General features: G+C 53.8%; 2 protein-coding genes across 5 annotated transcripts; one reads left to right on the top strand and one right to left on the bottom strand.

The window, feature by feature from the left end:
• The first annotated feature begins 2932 nt into the window (after nt 1-2932).
• Nucleotides 2933-10728, top strand: SYNC (syncoilin, intermediate filament protein). Of its 3 annotated transcripts, XM_071799086.1 has the most exons (5): nt 2933-3356; nt 3440-3499; nt 6629-8027; nt 9014-9138; nt 10163-10728. In XM_071799086.1, exons 3-5 carry the CDS (start codon nt 6636-6638, stop codon nt 10224-10226), a joined length of 1581 nt encoding a protein of 526 aa, XP_071655187.1. In that variant the 5' UTR covers nt 2933-3356; nt 3440-3499; nt 6629-6635; the 3' UTR covers nt 10227-10728. The 3 variants fall into 3 exon arrangements, with proteins under 3 accessions (XP_071655187.1, XP_071655186.1, XP_065713253.1); XM_071799085.1 differs by lacking the exons at nt 2933-3356; nt 3440-3499 and adding an exon at nt 3581-3682; XM_065857181.2 differs by lacking the exons at nt 2933-3356; nt 3440-3499 and adding an exon at nt 5072-5253.
• A 1092-nt stretch (nt 10729-11820) lies between these two features.
• RBBP4 (RB binding protein 4, chromatin remodeling factor) lies at nt 11821-18671 on the bottom strand. 2 transcript variants are annotated; one of them, XM_065856967.2, is made up of 12 exons: nt 18473-18671; nt 17485-17629; nt 16724-16869; nt 15894-16067; nt 15158-15273; nt 14848-15008; nt 14597-14723; nt 14411-14488; nt 13489-13565; nt 13307-13364; nt 13100-13210; nt 11821-12880 (listed from the first exon to the last, which is right to left on the bottom strand). In XM_065856967.2, the coding sequence occupies exons 1-12, from the start codon at nt 18486-18488 to the stop codon at nt 12815-12817; spliced, it is 1275 nt and encodes a 424-aa protein (XP_065713039.1). In that variant the 5' UTR covers nt 18489-18671; the 3' UTR covers nt 11821-12814. The 2 variants fall into 2 exon arrangements, with proteins under 2 accessions (XP_065713039.1, XP_065713038.1); XM_065856966.2 differs by having other exon boundaries at nt 17485-17632; nt 18473-18670.
• Between the last annotated feature and the right edge of the window lie 56 nt (nt 18672-18727).

The raw sequence follows: 18727 nt of genomic DNA, 5'->3' as shown, positions 1-18727 counted from the left end.
AATCAGCTCCTGAAAATGAAATGACACGGAGGGGGGAGCACAGCCGCTTGACGTGGCTCCACCAGCCTCTGCCTGCAGTCGACAGCGCGCCCAGGAAAGGCAGCGGCTCTCATAAAAGATTTCACCGCTTGCTACAAGGCCGCCTTGCTCAGGAGCACGACCACACAGATCCGGCTGCAAGGGGACAATAAGATCCATGAGAGCCCGGCCCAGCGCGGTGACACATCCTGGTGGAGAGCAGGTCAGTGGCAGCACACGCGGCAAAGCCGGAGGCCATGAGCCTGGCAAGAAAACAGGTGGTTTCTGCCGCATTTCTCAGCTTGGTCGGATTCAGGTCCCTGGGCGGATGCGTTTCCTGATGTGAAAAGCTGCATCGTTGCATTTAAGCCGCATCATTCCCGGAGGCTCGCAAAGCCCTGGCTGTGCGCCCGGAGGAATTTGCCAACCTCTGGAAATTACTAGAAGAATTTATAAAGCAAGAAGCCTGTCCGTCCCACAGGCTTCCCGGCACATCGCTGTCTCCCATGGGATTTGGGGCTGGCACTGTGTGTCTCATGGGCTGCGCATCCTGCTCGGGTACCAGGGATCAGGGATGAGGATGGAGCACTGAGCCCTGGCGATGCCTGCAGAAGGGCTGGGGCTCACTGTGCTTTTCTTTGCCTCTCATTCCCCCCCTTTACCCTGCCGAACACAGACTCGAGACCTAAATGAGCTCTGAAACAGTGATTTCCTGGCACCCCTGGGTCCCCCGTGATCCCAGGGGAAGGGCTGAGCGTGCCACTGCTCTCTGAGGCTTTGCTGACCCATGTCGAGGTGACCTGTGCTGGGGAAAAGCTAATCCCGTTAGGGCGTTTGTGTTGACTTTCTGCCGCCGTCTCCAACTTCCGAGTCATTAGCCTCCAAAAAAATCCCTGCTTTTCACATCTTGCCTCTCCTCTGATGGCAGCAAAACTAGTTTGAAAAATATATTTGCACACAGTTATACGGCGTTGTCCAAATAATCACTGCAAGAGGGAGAGTATCCGTTACCCTCCGGGGAGAGCTCTCATCAGGTGGGTAAGAGGAGGAAGGTGAAGAGGAAGGTCATCTTCTGCTTTCCATCTATTACAGTCCCAGTCCTGGCAAAGGAGAAAAACCCAGGAGCTCCCTAAAGCCCCAGCCTTTCATGCAGAGCCCCAGCAAGCTTTCCCCCCTCCCCAGAGGGCTCCAGCGCCGGCAGCGTGCCGGGGTACCCAGCTGGATAACTCATTTTCCGCTTGCACGGCCAAGATGGTCACAAGGATGCCGGGCGCCTCACGGGGGGAGCAGCCACTGGCTGAGGCCCACGGGGGCAGGCAGAGGCGTGGGGAGCTGCCGTGTGCCCTTAGAGCCCCTCATGCCTGATCCCTGGGAGGTGACATCCCAAGTGGTACCTAAGGGTGACAAAACACATTGTCTGTGGCATCAGCAGTCACCGAAACTACTGGGGTGTCTCAGCTGGTCCTTGGCCCCACCTTCCTGCCCCTCGCGGGGGCAGTGGGAGGGATGGCTGCTCCCTCATTACTCATTAACGCCTCTGGTGCTCCTGAGCAGCCAGGACAAGGTCCTTGCGCAGCCGCCCAGCCCCGCTGAGCCCCACGGATGCTGCTTCCCCAGAGCTGCTGATCCCCATCGCTCGCCCCAGGATATGGAAAAACCCAGCAACGAGTCCTCCCCAGTGACCCTGCTAGCGATCGTTGGGACATCAGGACCGTGTGCTGCCGTGCTTAAAATGAGCACTGCGCTCGCTGGTTTAAAAATGGGCTTTACCCAAGGGTGCCTGAGCTGTAAATGTCATGGAAGGGGCGAATGCGGGTGGCTCCTTGCTCAGGTGGGCATTGCAGGATCGTGGCCGAGCACTGCTCGGGGCACCCACCGGCCCTTGGCACAGGGTGGTACATGCAGGAGCTGGCGTGGGAGCTGCCGGGACAGGCAGCCTTGAGCAAATGTTTAAAACCCGGTATCTGCAAGTGTTTGAGGGCCGGTATCGGGGCTGAGCAAAGATAAAGCCGAAGCAGCACCATGGGAGTGGGTGCACTGGTGGGGGCTCCGGTGCTCGGTCCCTGCAGCCAGACCCCCCACCCGTCCCCGCTGTGCTCCAGCATGCCCAGCATCACTCCCAGGAGCAGCTATGGCAGGAATGGAGTTTTCCTTGTCCCCCTTGACGCAGGGCAGAGCGGGACCCAGCACCCAGATAAGCAGGAACCGCTGGCGCCTGTGGCCTGGGGACATGGTCTGTCCCCTCCCCGGGCAGCTCCCAAGGTCCCTGCGGGGCAGACGGCGCCTCCGGGCCCCCTCTTTCATCTCTGCCCCAGCTGGGTACTGCACTCCTCTTCCTCCTCCTCCTTTTCTTCCTCCTCCCTCTTGTAGGATCTATTTGGAGCCTCTTTGCACGCAGAGTTTTGGGACTGGTCCAGCATCTCTGCTGTGGGTGCACGATGAGCCCCCAGGTGCCAGGTTCTGGGACTCACACCCAGTGCTCACCCTGTGTTGGGGAAGCCTCCCTGGCACCTCTAACTTGTCCCTAAAGACCTGGGTGGGGACAGCACGGGGACGGAGGAACCACACTGCCGCGGCCGTGCCAGGTTGGCAGAGCCACTGTGCCAGCTCTGTCCCTGCCCTCAGGGCAAAGCTGCCATGCGTGACAGGAGGGAAAAATCCAGCAGGATTGGGACAGCAGCACCAGGTCACCGGAGAGGAGGCAGAGCGACCCACGGCTGCTCTTTGCTCCCCACAAGTCCCTTTAGCCGCTCGCCGGGTCCGTGGGGCAGGGCAGCAACCGGAGCCAGCGCCATTTATTCCAACAGCCGGAACATTTCGTCTCTCAAATACTCTCCTGCCTTTTTCTTTCACCTCCAGCAGCGCCGCCGATAACTCCACGCCAGCTCTGTTTACCAGAGCAAAGTCCACGCATATAACAGCGTCTCTCCATGCCGGCCAAACCCACCGCGTGCCCGCGGCTGTGCCGGGCGCACCGGGGTCCGGCTGCTGACACCCGAGCCGGCCGTTGCCTGGTTATATCCACAAAACAGCCCCGCGCTGGGGACGGGGGATCCTCTTACGGAGCGGAGAACAGCTGAGCCTCTTCAATCCCCACCCTGCCCTTGGCAGCGCATCAGAGAAACCCCCCGTCCGCTGCCATCGGCCCCTCCAGCACCTACAAGGGTCCGGTGGGCCCGGCCAGCACGACCCACAGGTTTCTCCCCTTGTTTCAGCTCTAGATATATATTTATAAAGGCGACTCGTGCGAATTAGCAGCATTCCTCTCCTATTGAGTCAAAAGCCTCGGCACGAATAGAGGCGCTTCATGGAAAAAAAAGAGAGAGGGAAAAAAAAAGGTGAGTCGTGCTGAAAAAAGCAACAGGGTAAAAAAAAAAGAAAGAAAGAAAAAAGCACCTAAATCTCCCTTTTCCTTTTAAAGCTCTGTTCCTGGGAGATGGGCGAGCGCAGTTATTTTAAACCTGATTTCGGCAGCCCGGCGGTGAGCGGGGCGCGGGCAAGGTGGCGGTGACGCTGTGGTGACGCGGGGACGGGGTGGCACTGGGTGATGTCGCAAGCTGTGGCGCGCGTTGCTGGGCGATCTCGGGGCGCGTAGGCTGGTGGCTTCCTGAGCCGGGGGTGCCCACTTCCCCAGCCGCCGCGGGCAGGATCGGGCCCGGCAGAGGTAGGCTCCTCGGCTCTAAAACCATGGGGGATGGTTGTGCCACCACGCTGGGCCATTGCACCCCTGCCAATGCAGGATATATCTAACATTTGCGTTTTATATAAGTATACGCTAAGAGTATAAGCGCCGAAGGGCGGGTTTAGGGTGCTGGGGGGTTTGGATGGGTGCTGGGGGAAAGCAAAGCTGTGGGGACGGTGGGTGCTGGAAAAGCACATCTGCAGGCAGTGAGGACAGCAGCAAGGCGGTGTCACTGCTGGGTACACGGAGTGCGGCCACAGCCACCATGGGGCTTTGCCACCACCTCCGTCGCCAAAGCAGAGGGGAAGGGGAGGCGGGGACGGGGCTGTGGGTGGATGGGGAAGCGGAGGCTGCGCTGCGCAGTCACCGGGGCGTTCACAGGGCCAGCCTGGAGCACCTAAAGACCCCTGAGCTATTGGTATTTCATACATTAATCTGCTTTAATAAACACTGAGGGGGGTGTAGCACCTTCGAGCAACCCGCTCCATGTGCAGGATGAGGCCACGGTGTTTGGCCGCCATGTGCTGCATCCTCCAGCGTTTCCCCTTCCAGCTGCTTGCATTGGGGGTGGGACATCCTGGGGACACTGCCTGGGCACCCCGCTGTCCCCATCCCAGCACTCTGCTGTCCCCATCCTGGCACCCCGCTGTCCCTATCCTGGTACCCTGCTGTCCCCATCCTGGCACCCCGCTGTCCCCATCCTGGCACCCTGCTGTCCCCATCCTGGCACCCCACTGTCCCCATCCCAGCACCCCGCTGTCCCCATCCTGGCACCCCACTGTCCCCATTCCGGCACCCCGCTGTCCCCATCCTGGCACCCTGCTGTCCCCATCCTGGCACCCTGCTGTCTCCATTCTGGCATCCCACTGTCCTCATCCCAGCACCCCACCGTCCCTATCCCAGCACCCCACTGTCCCCATTCTGGCACCCTGGTGTCTCATCACAGCACCCTGCTGTCCTTATCCTGGCATCCTGCTGTCCCCATCCCGGCACCCCTTGTCCCCATCCCAGCACCCTGCTGTCCCCATCCTGACACCCTGCTGTCCCCATCCCAGCAACCTGCTGCCCCCATCCTGGTACCCCACTGTCCCCATCCTGACACCCTGCTGCCCCCATCCCCACACCCCACTGTCCCCATCGCACCCTGGCAGGACAGGACGCCACAGCTCCCAGGAAGGGGCAGATTTGAGGCTGCACAACTCCAACCTCCACCTTAAACCCCGGGCGGGATGGGGGCTGCGGGGGCTGCTCCCCAGGGATGCGGGGGGCTGCAGCCAAGCCCTGCGGCTGCCTCTGCCAGGGATGCAGGCGGCCGGGCCTTCCCCGCCCTCTTCCTCCTCCTCCTCCTCCTCCTCCTCCTCCTCCTCCTCCTCCTCCTCCTCCCCAGGGCGGAGGAAGGCAGCCGCCCGCAGCTGGCACTGCAGGCGGTGGCCGGGCAGAGCGGCTGCTCCGGGGAGTCTGATTTCCAGCCCTGGTTATTAATAACCCCCCCCGCCCCATGCTAAGCCCATGTGCAGCGCAGAGCCGGCGGTGCTGGGCTCCAGGGGAGGAAGGTAAGAGCCCACCCAGGGGGGAGCAGAGAAGCGGGGGTGTCCACCGGGGGCGTCTCATGGGTGAGGGATCCTGGGGGGCATGGGGCAGGTGGGGGCGGCTGCCAAACGCTGGGGTGCAGGGGTGGGGTGGGGGGATCTGAGGTTCAGCACCCCCGGAGCATCCCTGGACTCTCAGGATTTGGGGGGGACAGAATGGCCGCTCTGGGGTACCCAGGAGCGGTGCCCACCTGGGGGGCTCAGGGGCAAGGGGCGGTGGGTGGGACAGAGCCCCCACAGCGCTCTGAGAGGGTGGGACAGGTCCCCTTCCCTCCCGCCCCCCCGCAAAGCAGAGCCGAGAACTTTGAAAAATGAGCGCTGGCACTGGAGAGGGGCAAAGGAAAGCAAAGCGGAGCCTTTTCCCCACCTTTCCAGGCGCTGCCCCTTCTCCAGCCGAGGGGCTGTTGGGGCCGAGGCTGCGATGTGTCATCGCTGCCGAAAACTGCCTTATTAGGAGAGAAAGTATCAGTGAAAATCAGTTCTTTCCTTAAAGCTGTTGCTGCGGGGCGGTGAGTGCCAGCCTGCGCTCATTCCGTGGGGAATGACTAGACATGAGCTCAGCGGCGTGGCCGGGAGGTGAGAGCATCCTCCTGCCCGGCACACCGGCCCCGGCTCGGCCACGGGGTTCTTCTCTCCATCCCACCCCAAACAGCACCCAGGGGGATGTGACACGCGAGTATTCGGTGGTGGCAGCTGCAGGTGGCGGGGCTGGGGATAATGATGGGATGGGATGACTCTGCAAAGCGGAGCTCGCAGGGCTCCTGCTGCAGAAGCCGCCGCTCGCTCGGGCGCTGTGTGTGCGCTGCTTTGCTCCTTCTCAGCCACCCTGGAGCCCGCCTGCGCTTCAGCAGCGCATTCCCTTGCCATGAGGTTATGCCACATTGCTGTAACCCCGGCACGTTTTACTGGAAGTGTCCGTGCCAGTGGTGTGCAGTGCATGTGACACCCTGGATGCGAGATTTTGGCATGAGCACAGCTGGTCACACTGGTGCCACTGGGGGAGACTGACCACGACACGGTGGCCGTTCCACTTGGCACCGGGGTAGCTCTCGTTTTCAGGTCCAGGTTTGCATCCCTTGCTCTTTCTCCATTGCAGTCAGTCACTTTTAGAGGGTTTTCTTCCCTTGTTTTGGTCCGTGCCAAAGCTGACAGGTCGGGCTGAAGTTGTCACCATAGTGTGCAAGGTTTGCACAGCCCCTGGGTGACACGGGAACGGTCACAGCAGCAATAGCACCCCCAGCTCAGCCTGCTGTGGGGCACCCGCGTCTCACAGGGTGAAGAGGGAGGTTTGGGACCTGTTACACTCATTGCGCCAGTTCACGTGTCCTCTCCTTTCCAGGGACCTGATGGCAGAGCCCGAACCCCCTCCAGAGCTGCAGCTGGATGAAGCTGGAGTATCCTCATCCTCGCAGGGAGCAGCTGCAGGTGCTGCTCTGCACCCGGACCTTTCGCACAGCCCATTAGACCCAGCTTTGGGTGTGGGGGTGACGCCCTTGCACAGGGACAGCCCAGACACCCCAGGCGACGAGGACACTTCTTTGGAGCTCAACATGCCAGGGTCCCAGCTGGATGAGGATGCAGCCGGGGTTGGGATCGCGCTGGATGTGGATGTGGCAGGGATCCCACTGGAAGTGGATACAGAGGGAGCAGGGATCACGCTGGACGTGGATACAGAGGGAGCAGGGATCCTGCTGGATGTGGATGCAGATGGAGTAGACATCCCGCTGGACGTGGATACAGAGGGAGCAGGGACCCCGCTGGACGTGGATACAGAGGGAGCAGGGATCCCGCTGGACGTGGATGCAGATAGAGTAGAGATCCTGCTGGATGTGGATGAGGCAGGGATCCCACTGGACGTGGATGTAGGTGGGACAGGGATCCCGCTGGACGTGGATGCAGGTGGAGCAGGATTGCCGCTGTACATGGACACAGACGGGGCAGGGATCCCTCTGGCCATGGATGCAGAGGGGGCAGGCAACCCCTCAGACGCGGATGGCGTGGAGCACCAGTGCCTGACCCTGGAAGAGCTGGGGGAATACTTCCAGGAGTGCATCGAAGCCGTGGAGCAGCTGGAGAAAGAGCGGGACAGCCTGATCGCGGAGCTGGCGCAGCTGCGGGAGCCGGCGCTGCAGGAGATCCGCCATGCCCACGAGGAGATCCAGGCCGCCTGCCGGCTGCTGGCCAAGGTGGAGCTGGAGAGGGACAACCTGAAGGATGAGATCCGGCAGATCAAGCAGAAGCTGTTCAAGGTGACGAAGGAGTGCGTGGCTTGCCAGTACCAGCTGGAGAGCCGGCGCCACGACCTCTCCCAGCACGCCGCGTACCGGGGCGAGCTGGAGAGCCAGGCCGGGCAGCTCTCCGGCGAGCTGTCCCGCCTCAAGGAGACCTGCGAGAAGGAGAAGGAGGTTTTGAGGCAGCGGCTGGAGACGCCACCGTGTCGGCAGGATAACCTGTACCTGCAGGAGAGCCGCCGGCTCTCCATGGAGTTCGAGAGCTTCGTGGCAGAGAGCCGGCGGGGTTTGGAGGAGCATTACGAGCCCCAGCTGCTGCGGCTGCTGGAGAGACGCGAGGCGGGGGCCAGGGCGCTGCAGGAGATGCAGGGGGAGATCCAGGGCATGAAGGAAGCCCTGCGGCCCTTGCAGGGGGAGGTCAGCCGCCTGCGGCTGCAGAACCGCAGCCTGGAGGAGCAGATCGTCCTCGTCAAGCAGAAGCGGGACGAAGAGGTCGGGCAGTACCGGGTACGCGCCCTGGGCACCCCTTGCACACTCGTTTTCAGTGAGCACAAGTCATTGCAGCCGGTGAAATGTGGATGCTGAAGGTCTTTGCTTGTAGGGCCAAGGGGGGGAGCGGGGTGGATGAGGAGGGTGATGAGGTGGAATATCTCCTGCTGGTTGATCTCAAAAGCGTCCCCAGGTCAAGCAGCAGCCCCTGGGCAAACCCGAGGTTACAGGGATGTGGTGGAAAAGTGCTGGGACTGATGGGCTGCCAGAAAAAGCTTATTCCTGAATATATCCTCACTTGGGTTTGACCTACCCCTTTAAATGGGATGAGGCAGAGGGGACAGGGGTTTCCTTCCCGGAGCGGGCAGAGCTGAGTGATGCTGCTGGGCACGGGCACCGCACGCGGCACTTGGAAAAGCCAGGTTTAAATGGAGGTGGCTTTTCTTTAAAAGCCCAGCCCCGGCAGGGCAGATCCTGCCAGGAAGGGTCTCACCTCCTGCCTCCCGAGTGGGTTATTTCTGGCTGCATCTGGCATTTCCCCGCTCCCCAGCGCCTTGTGCTGAGGGAAAAGGCAATGCAATATCTACAAGAGCACATTTGGCAAAGAGGCTCCACAATTAATCTCCCCGGTTTCAACACTCCCTGTTCTCGGCTCGTAATCGCTGCCTCCTCCCAGCTTGGCTCTGAGCAGCTTCTGGAAGCTGCCGTCCCCTCCATCCCTTCTCCCTGCCCAGATGGGGACCCAGCCACCAGTGCCCGTGACGCTGCTCCCCTGCGATTTCGGGGTCTGCTCTCCTTGGAGGACAGGGCTTGGGGACATCCCTGATGTGCCTCCATGTTTTCTTTTCCCCGAATTCCTTGCTTATCTTCTCCTGACTCACAGGTTTATACAGCGCTGACAGGTCCTCAAAACACACACCAAGTAGTCTAGGGGACAAAACCAAGAAGCTTAAGAACCCATCTCATCCCAGCCCAGCTCACCCCCTCGTGTTCTTCCTCCCCAGGAGCAGGTGGAGGAGCTGGAGGACAGGCTGAAGGAGCTGAAGAATGGGGTCCAGCTCCAGCAGCGCAAGAACCAGGAGCTGGAGGAGCTGAGGACCAGCCTGCACCGCGAGCTCTCCATCTACAAGTGCGTTGGTGTCTCCTGGGGAGGGCTGGGAGGAGCAGGATGGTGGGGAGAGCCTGGTGGCCACCGGGCACCACGGGTTTTTGCTCCCGGTTCCTGGGCACGCGGCCCATGCTGGAGCAAGGGGACTCAAAGCGCCGCTTTCCTTAGGAACACATGGAAAGGAGCTGAGGTTTCGGCTTGGGAAATGGTGCTGTGGATGCTCTTCAGTGAGGGAGAACTGTCTGCTTTGCGTAACTCCTGGTCTTCTTTATTAAATCAGATCTTTTCAAAGCTCCAGAAAACATCCATAAGCTCACGGACTATTTTACTCACCAAACTTTGTATTGTTACGTGCTATTCCAGCCGCAGCTGTATACACTCTTGACCATTTTCTGCAGCTTTCCTGTTACTTTAGGATCCTTTTTGCCCCTTCTCCGCTCAGAACTCCTCACACTAGCACACTGCAGGATATTCCTACTACAAACACGTGTAGTTTTCTTTTATCCAGGTAAGACTTTAGCACAGTAAGCACAGGGGAAGAGATCTGTTTCAGCCCATCATGCCACCAGCCATTCCAGGATTTATTAAGAGTAATGACATTTACAATTCCAACCAGATGCCAACAACCCCATGTCTTTGCTGCTCGCTTCTAAATCACAGGCCTAAATCACAGCCCTATATTTAAGCCTGGGCACAGCAGCGCAGCCTCTTAGCGCCTGGCAAGCTGCAGATTGCAGTCCCTGGGAGCGGCCGCGGGGCTTCTCGGGTGTCAGGGCACCTCCTCAGGTTCCACGTTTGCACCGGGGAACCTCAGAGTTAAGAGCTCACACCAAAAACGACATTCCCTTCTGGTATAGCTGGTTTGTTTGCCAAGGGCTGCGCTCACAAGACCACGCACCGAGCCAGTTTCGGCGTTTCCTAATCACTTTCCTTCCACACCGCGAAAAGAAGGTGCAGAAATAGCACGTCCCCCTTCCCTGTTCTCTCCTGCCAGGGCGCTTTATGTACATGTTCAGTAACCTAAATTTACTTTCTACCCACACAGGGGCTGCTTAGAAATCTACGGCCACCTTTGCAAATCAGAAGAAAAAGCGGAGCAGGACTGTTAAACGCTGGAGTTTTCCTCCATAGGACAGAGGTATCTGTGGGGACGTCTCCGCTGCTCCTGCCCGACGCGCAGCAGTTGCAGCAAGTCAGAAATACCAGAAAAATCGCTCGTATTTCTCAAGGCGCTGCTGTCGATCATGTAATAAAACTGCTTTTCCACCAAGGAGCATAGAAAATAATACTTGCACTGAACAATGGACAGATATGAAGAATAACAGATGTATGTGTTGCTGTGCTTGGAGAAACAAATGTATCTTGTCTTGTTCCATATGTGGATTGTGTGAATTGCACAGGAGTTATTGTGCTGGAAGCCAGTGTTAGGGGGTTGATTTTCAAAGTTTACATGCAAGAGAAGCTTTATCCTTTTAACAGGATTCTTTCTTTTGTATTTCAAGGGTCTGCTGTATTGTGACATGCTCCACCATGGAGAATAGAAATGTTTGTGGAGGTTTCCACTTCATATAAAAGTCTCACACTGAAAATAAAGGTCAGAGTTTAAGGAGCCTTTTAATTCTCAAAGCTGCGTCTCAAAGAGAAAATAACTCGTCTGTCTCAGCGAGGTACCTGTAAAGTATCCAACTGGTCATGCTGCAGGGTAACAAAACAATAAAGTTGTCTGGCAAGGGCTAAAGGGAGACCCAAAATCCAGGCAGGTGGGACACTTAAGTGCATTCTTCACTGACTGGGAATATTAATTACTCATTTTCTCATTTCACAAAGAAAGCAGCAGAAAAAAAAAGAAGGGGAGAATCACACAGAATGGACTGGGTTGGAAAAGACCTCAGGGATCACCAAGTCCAACCCTTGGTCCAACTCCAGTCCGTTCACCAGATCATGGCACTAAGTGCCATGGCCAATCTCAGTTTACAAACCTCCAGGGCCGGTGAGTCCAGCACCTCCCTGGGCAGCCATTCCAATGCTGACCACTCTCTCTGCACAGAATTGCTTTCTCATCTCCAGCCTCAATTTCCCCTGGCAGAGTTGAAGCCCATGCCCCCTTGTCCTATTGCTGACTGCCTGGGAGAAGAGCCCAATCCCCCCTGGCTAGAACTGCCCTTCAGGTGGTTCTAGAGAGTGCTGAGCTCACCTCTAAGCCTCCTCTGCTCCAGACTGAACAAGCCCAGCTCCCTCAGCCTCTCCCCATAGGGCTTGTGTTCAAGTCCCTTCCCCAGTCTTGTTGCTCTTCTCTGGACCCGCTCCAGCCCTTCAATCTCTTTCCTGAGCTGAGGGGCCCAGAACTGAACACAACACTCCAGGTGTGGCCTCCCCAGTGCAGAGCACAGGGGAAGGATCACTGCCCTTGGCCTGCTGACCACGCTGGTTTGGATACAGGACAGGACACCATTGGCCTTCTTGGCCACCTGGGCACACTGTTGGTTCCTGTTGAGCTTCCTGTCCATTAGTCCCCCCAGGTCCCTTTCTGCCTGACTGAAGGCAGAAGCGTCCACGTTACAAACTGAGGAATATCTGTAGCAGCACCTGGTCTGGGAGTTACGCTTTAGTCTCAAAGTAGTTAATACAGAGGGAAAAATCACAAAAATCACAACTCCACGCAGCATTTACGTAGAAAAAATTTATTCCATCTGAAGCACTTACACGCAATTAGTCATGAGGAGCATGGAGAGGTTGCTGGTGGAACAGGACACCCCAGTGGGAGATGCGCAGGAACTAGTGGCCTAACTCCTAAAAAAAGTAGTTCATCCACATTTAATTTGCTTTACAGACCCCAGCTACCAATGCTGTTTGAGGTTAGCGGGCACGCCGTCCATAGTACATCAGCTGGTAGGAACACACACACCTTTACAACTCGGTGGCCCCAAGGTTTTAAAAACCATTTCACAGAAAGGAAAGAAATATATGTGAAAAACACAGCTCAAGAAACACACAATAGAGCAAAATACGTGGAAGGCGAACAACACTCTGCGGGAATAGCTAATGGATCCAAACCGCTGTCAACCAGCGGATGGGAGCAAAGGGAAAGGAAGGAAAGAAGGAATGCAAAACCCAGAACTGCCAGTAGAGACAAAAAAATATATAGAAATTTAACTTTAGCTGAAGTCGGGATCTGCAAAGGCAGAAAAAGCCACGAGGTACAGATGAACTAAAGAAACCCCAAGACCTCAGAGCTGTACTGAAGAGGACAAGACCTTCCGTGCTCCAGTTCTGAACTGCCAGTGGATTAACGCTTGTATCATCTCCATTGGCTCAAACACGCTCTGGCAGCTTTAACTTTTGTTTAAATTAGGCAAAACCCACAGCTGTAGCAAGCTAAAACAGAAGAAAACAAATCATCCAACCCAAGTTTGCTCTGTGTGATGAAGGCGGCTAAAATGGGACAGGCAGCCCCGCACGAAGAGGCTGCTGGGGGATATGGGAGCGAGGAGCTACGCACGGCACCAGCGGAGTGGGGCTGAGCCCTGTTTTTAGGGAGTCCTCCCCGTCTGGGTTAAAAAGAAGCCACCTGTGGATGCGATCTACAGAAGGATGGCTGAACACAAAGTCTACGTGTGTCTCAAAACCAGTGTTAAGTCAATATCGGGGTTGAGAGGGAAGAGAACGGAACAGACTAAAAACAGGAAAGGGTTGTTGTTTAGGAGCCTTGACCTTCTGGATCCACGCTTCCTTCGGGGTCTTCATCATTATAAATGTTCTCCGCCTGCAAGACACAGAGGGAGGAACTGAAGAAGCATTTTGCCACCACACTGAGCAGGATTCCAGCTGTTAGAACACTTCCAAAAGTCCGGGAGGTTTTCCATCTGTATCACCCATCCCTGGTCCCTCAAGATCAATTAATATTAAAGAAGGAGCACAAAGGGCCTTTTTTTAAACAGCCATGTCTCCAAAACACCCCCTAACATCTTCCCAAACAACTCACCATTTGCCAGACTTGCATGATATTATCTTCTGATACAGAACAAATTACCCAGGGCTCATTTGGATTCCAGGAGAAATCAGATATCTTTGCAGTATGACCACCATGAATAAACTAGGATTGGGGAAAGAAAAAAGGGGGATGTTTTCAAATGTACATCGCAGAGCTGAATAATAGGGGAAAACAAGCAATGGGATTCCAAAGACTCACCAACAGCTCTGGGGGACCATCCTCGGCATCTTCAGGGGATTGCTCTTCTCCAATTTTACTATAAATATAACAAAAAAAGGAGGAAAAATGAAAAGGTTGGGGTTTACTTTGTTGGTTTCTGAAGTGCAATGTAATTTATCAATAATATTTTGTCAAGACAAGGCGGCAAATTTGGGGTTTACCTCAAGTCCCAGACGTTTAGCCTGCGGTCAGTGCCACTGGAGGCCAATATAGTTTCGTTATGGGGAGACCACTGAACCTACAGAGGAGGATGAATTTTGACAAGGAGTTAGTTTGAAGAAGCTGTAACATGACAGACGTTCACAACAAACTACAGATTCTTTAAGCGGTAGAAAAGAAATCGCTGTAATTAACTGCCCAAAAGCTCATATTTACTACTTCTGCTGGAGATGAATCTCTCCAAAACACACCACTTAATAGGATCACAGGACTGGAAAAGAACACATAATTCTGCACACTAAGCTGACATTAAGATTCCACATGTAATTCTATTTTGAGGTAACTACAGTCTTAAGTAGTAATCCTCCCACAAGAAAAAATAAATGGACATATTTTTCTCCTGAGCAAGGCATGAGTTGGAGATGGAAATACTATTTCTGCTCAGCATATGTTACCAGTGATGTTATCATTCTATATTTACACCAGCAAAACGAGCGATTGTTCATTGTCGCAGGATGTTCTGGTGATGCACAGTGACGGGCACCGGGTGAACCTTCCTACAGGATCAAGCTGAGGAGATGAAAACACTGCAGCCACCTCATCTCATGGTGCCTCCCTGCTTCAATCTGCTGCCATGAATAATTCACATTTCCTCCGCACTGCTAGCGTTTCACCTTGTGTCGTGGCTAAAGCTCTTGACCATTTCCTCCTTATTTTGCCTCTGGCTTTCTGGACACTCTTATCAGTTCTGGAGCCCCACAGAGCGCTACACGGCTCACCAAGAAGCCAGAAAATTATAAGCGGAAGAGAGGAAAGAATGTTTGAGTTTTAATTTCTTAAGAACAGAGTCAAAGAGAATATTTTTCATCTTTTCCAGAGAGCTAGGTAGAATTGTCTATGTGTATAGAAGATGTTTTGTTATACCTGAAATATTTCATCTTTATGTGATTCAAAAGAGTGCAACTTCAGTTTCAGGTTTCTCAAGTCCCATAGAGCAACAGTCTGGGAAAAAAAATAAGAAACAATTTTTTGTTGAAGTAACCAATATATACACCCAGACTTCTGCATCAGAAACTGAAAAACTGCGTTCCAAATTCAAGGCAGACGTACCTTATCAGCTGATCCTGTAGCCAGGATAAACTCGCTGTAGGGATTGAAGGAGAGGCAGTTGACTTCAGCTGTGTGGGCGTCCACGGAATGACTGGGTTTGGAGGTGTTGTTTGACCGAGTGTCCCAACTGCAAGCGGAAAACACAGAATGGAAACAAAAGTTTATACCCCATTTTACGGAGGGACTAAGCAGCAGACAGGAAAGCAAGAGGGACAGAAGCATTTGCTTTCTGAAGACATTACCCCACTTACATCATGAGTTTCTGATCATCAGCGACAGATCCAAAGAGAGACTCGTGGAGCAGGTGCCAAGATACATCTTCCACTACCGCTGTGTGCCCTGTGAAGATGGTCTTTGCATCCACCACTTTGCCTTCTTTTGGAACAGCACTGATATCCCACAAGCAAATGGTCTTTAAAAAAGCAAAACATTTGGAAACATTGCATCTTTAGACAGCCACTCTCTTCACCTCCCCTCCCTCTCTCAACAAAATAACACTTTGGGCCCTTGCCAAGGGACACAGAGTGCAGATTGTACCCCAGCTGTATTTAAAGTACTCACATGATCATCAGAAGCACTAAGCAAATGCCCACTGAGGTTTGGGTTCCACGACAGCCCGTATCCTTCCTTTTGGTGCCCACGGAGACGCAGATCAGGGTTACACTCTCCAGAAGGGTCTGTAAAGAGGCAGCGTAAGAACTTCAGTGCCTATTATCATTCTCAGTACATCCCAGAATGCCTGGCATTAAGTGTTACTGTGCTTTACTAAACTTTGCACTAACATTTTCAACAGCTGGATGGAGGAACAGCAGCTCATCTCAGTTACTGCTTAAAAACGCCCTGCTGGTGCGACATTTTTCTTTGTCTCATCATCTTCAAGTGCACTTTGAGGGCGCCACTTCTGATCCAACCCGCACATGGCAGAACTAGCTACTCTAAACGACCTTGACGAGTTCATTGGTAAATTACTGTTAATATCCTTCCAGGACAACAGCTCAGCTACCCAGCAAATCATACAGTTTCCAAAAAGCCACCTTCCAGCACCCCAAATACCAAGACATGTAGTGACATAATACACAGTAAAACACCAAAAGGAAAAAAGCATACGCTTCTACTGATACCTATTGAATACCCATTGCTTAAGCTTCAAATAAAATAACCTTTGACACTAAACACCCACTTTCCCCTACAATCACACATAAGATGCAATCTACAAAACTTTTTAAACTGTTTTTCACTACATTTTTTTAAGGAAGGGTTGGCTGATCTCTGAAGCACAAACACAACATAAAAGCACCTGGTTTGGAGGGGTGTTTGGTGTAATCAAAGACGAGGACATCGCTGGATGGAGTCTTTGTGGCGATGATGCACGGGTTCTGCGGCATGTAACGTGCTCTGTTCACTTCTCCCTCGTGATTTATCTTGATTTCGATTTCAATTTTCCCACTAACTGACCCAAAGCCTCCAAACTCTGGAAATAAGAATTCAGTAGTTGTAAACAACAAGGCAATTTCAGATCAAGACACAAAGATCCAGACCCAATGACTGGTACTACCAAGCACTTATGAGAAGTGTTTAACTTGTAGCAACGCTGACAGCCAGCTGAGATTACAGAAAGCATCAAATTCGAGTCTGATATACTGAACAAAATACAATTATCTTTTTATCCAAGAGGGGCTGGCACAACTATGAGGCAGCAGAATTCAGACAAAAAAAGAACATTTGAAATATTACGTTCCTCTGAAATAAAATATTATTTTACATGAGTGACTTTCTCACTGGAAGAGTTTATGTAACGCTAAAGTGATAAGAAAAATAACAATAAGCAGTACTCCATGAAATTCAGTGTTGATTTCTGATGAGAAATAGGGAGCAGTAAGTCTTCCCCACACATTTTTGCCATAAGGCTGCCACCTTCTTTTTTTATCATTATATTAAGACATTATGTCCATTCCAATGACTTAGTATTTGTCTATTAAGTAAAGGCACCACTTAGAAATAAATTGAAGAGTTTAGAAGTAATATCCAAACTTTGCTGCCTGAACTTTAAGGAGAGACAAATAATCTATTGAGAAGGGAAAGCAAAAATGGTTAAAACTCCTGTGGTCCATGTTTTGGGTCTCTTACCTCCTTTCTCACTATCATAGTGTGAAGCATCAAACTGCGCATCATCGTTGGGCAACTGCACACTCGCTATCACGAGATGGTTTTGTTCATCTGAAGTGTGGGTGCCGAGCACTAACCGGTGGATACTGAAATCTTTGCCCTCAGGTCTGCAGGGAGAGTTACATGAGACACAAAAGGAGGGGTTGACACAAATACTGAGCTGATTACAACATTTTTTGATGACAGCTTTTTGATAACACGCTTTTATCGCTGCTCTCCTGCTCCAACACCAAACTCGCTTCCCCAGGTGGAAATCACTTATCAGAACTCAAGATCTCAACCTAAAATTTCCCCAGCGCAACATTTTAACACCATAATTCCTGTGCCTTCCCTTCAGAGGCCTCTGCAGTTCCTCCCAAGTGCAACTCTGAGCAGCACAAACACACACAGCAAGCAGAACATTGTTAGGGAAACAACACAGTGGTTACATAGATATTATATCTAGTTCTATTTTTAAGTAATGTATTGCTTAGGAAAGGGGAGGGCGAACCTGGGAGAGAAAAACATGGAAATCAAATGTGTGAAAGTATCTTCTCAATAACAGAAGACATTTTATCTCTCTAGTGTTCATAGTCCTCAACTTGCTGTTGCCAAGGGACAGGTTTAAGATAGAAATTAAGACAGAAATGAATCACATAGTGTCTTACTTTAACAAAAAGTGATCCTAGATTTACTATGTACTCTAGTTTAGGAAAAAAAAAAAGGCAAAAGGATCAGTTTACCTTGTAACATCAGGAAGCCACTGAGCCGTCAAGCTGGGCCATTCCAGAGCATGGGTCATTACCAAATCGTATAAGAAGGGCGTATTCTTTTTCCATATTTTATACTCTTCATTGATCACACGTTCTTCCACTGCATCATCAAAGGCTGCTAAAGTGGTGGTTTTTTAAAAAATGCATATTATTGGTTTTTAGGAATATATTTACAACACATGCAAAACACTGTGAGTGGGCAACTGAATAAAGAGCCAACTACATCACACCCTGGGTTGCTGTTGGACTATTCTGGCAGTTGCTGGATGATAAAACATCCTCTGTTGCACATTGTTTCTGGATATATGGCTCAGAATTAGTATTAACCATGCGAATTTTCATCATCTCAACTGAAGCAGTGTAACAAATTAGTGAAATTTGGTGCCCTGGGATCTCGTGAAGGCAAAACCCAGAGCTGTAAAGATGTTTAAACTGCTGTTCAATGGAGCACTCTAGGCACAGCCTTGAACTACCGGCTCCCAAAATGCAGTCCTCCCCTGGTTTCTCTCAGTTTGATACCGTCTGTCCCGCCCTCCCCTGGGGAAGGACAAGCAGGCAGAGCCCCGATGGCGGGGCTGGTGACATCCCTTTGTCTGCACCCCGTACTCCCGGTTACCGGCCCGAAAACACAAACTCCCTCCAGCCGCGGATACAACCGGACCGGAAGCTGAAGGGGGGGCCGGGCGGAGGGAGCCGAGCAGGGCCCCCCATCCCCCGGGCGGTATCGCCTCCCGACCCGCCGGGCCACAACCCGCCCCCCCCCGCTAGCCCCGGGGAGGCGGCGGCCGCGTGGCGAGACCGGCCCCGCCCCGCGCGCCCCCTGGCGGAGCCGCCCCCACTCCCCTCACACCGGTGCCTGAGGCGGGGGGGGGAGAAGGCCGGTTATCCCGCGCCTCACGGAGCGGAGGAGGCCGCACCGCGGGGCCTGCGCCGCGCCACGCCACGCCGCGAGGCCTACCTTCCTTGTCCGCCATGGCGGGGCGGGGGGGAAGCGGGGCGGCTGCGGGGAGCGAGGCGAGGAGGGGCGGGCTGGGCTGGGTGAGGCGGGCGGCCGGCTGCTCCGCTCCCTGCTCGGACCCCTCCGGCCGCGGCTCTATTGTTTCCTGCCCCCGCTGCGTGCCGCTCCGGCGCCGCGCACCCCTTCGCGCGCCAACGCCGGCCAATCGCCGCCCGCCGCCGGGCCGTCACAACCAATCGGCGTGAAGCGCGGGGC

The sequence above is a fragment of the Patagioenas fasciata genome, chromosome 25, assembly GCF_037038585.1.
Source record: "Patagioenas fasciata isolate bPatFas1 chromosome 25, bPatFas1.hap1, whole genome shotgun sequence".
NCBI lineage: Eukaryota > Metazoa > Chordata > Aves > Columbiformes > Columbidae > Patagioenas > Patagioenas fasciata.
This window is presented reverse-complemented; position numbering and strand designations above follow the sequence as displayed.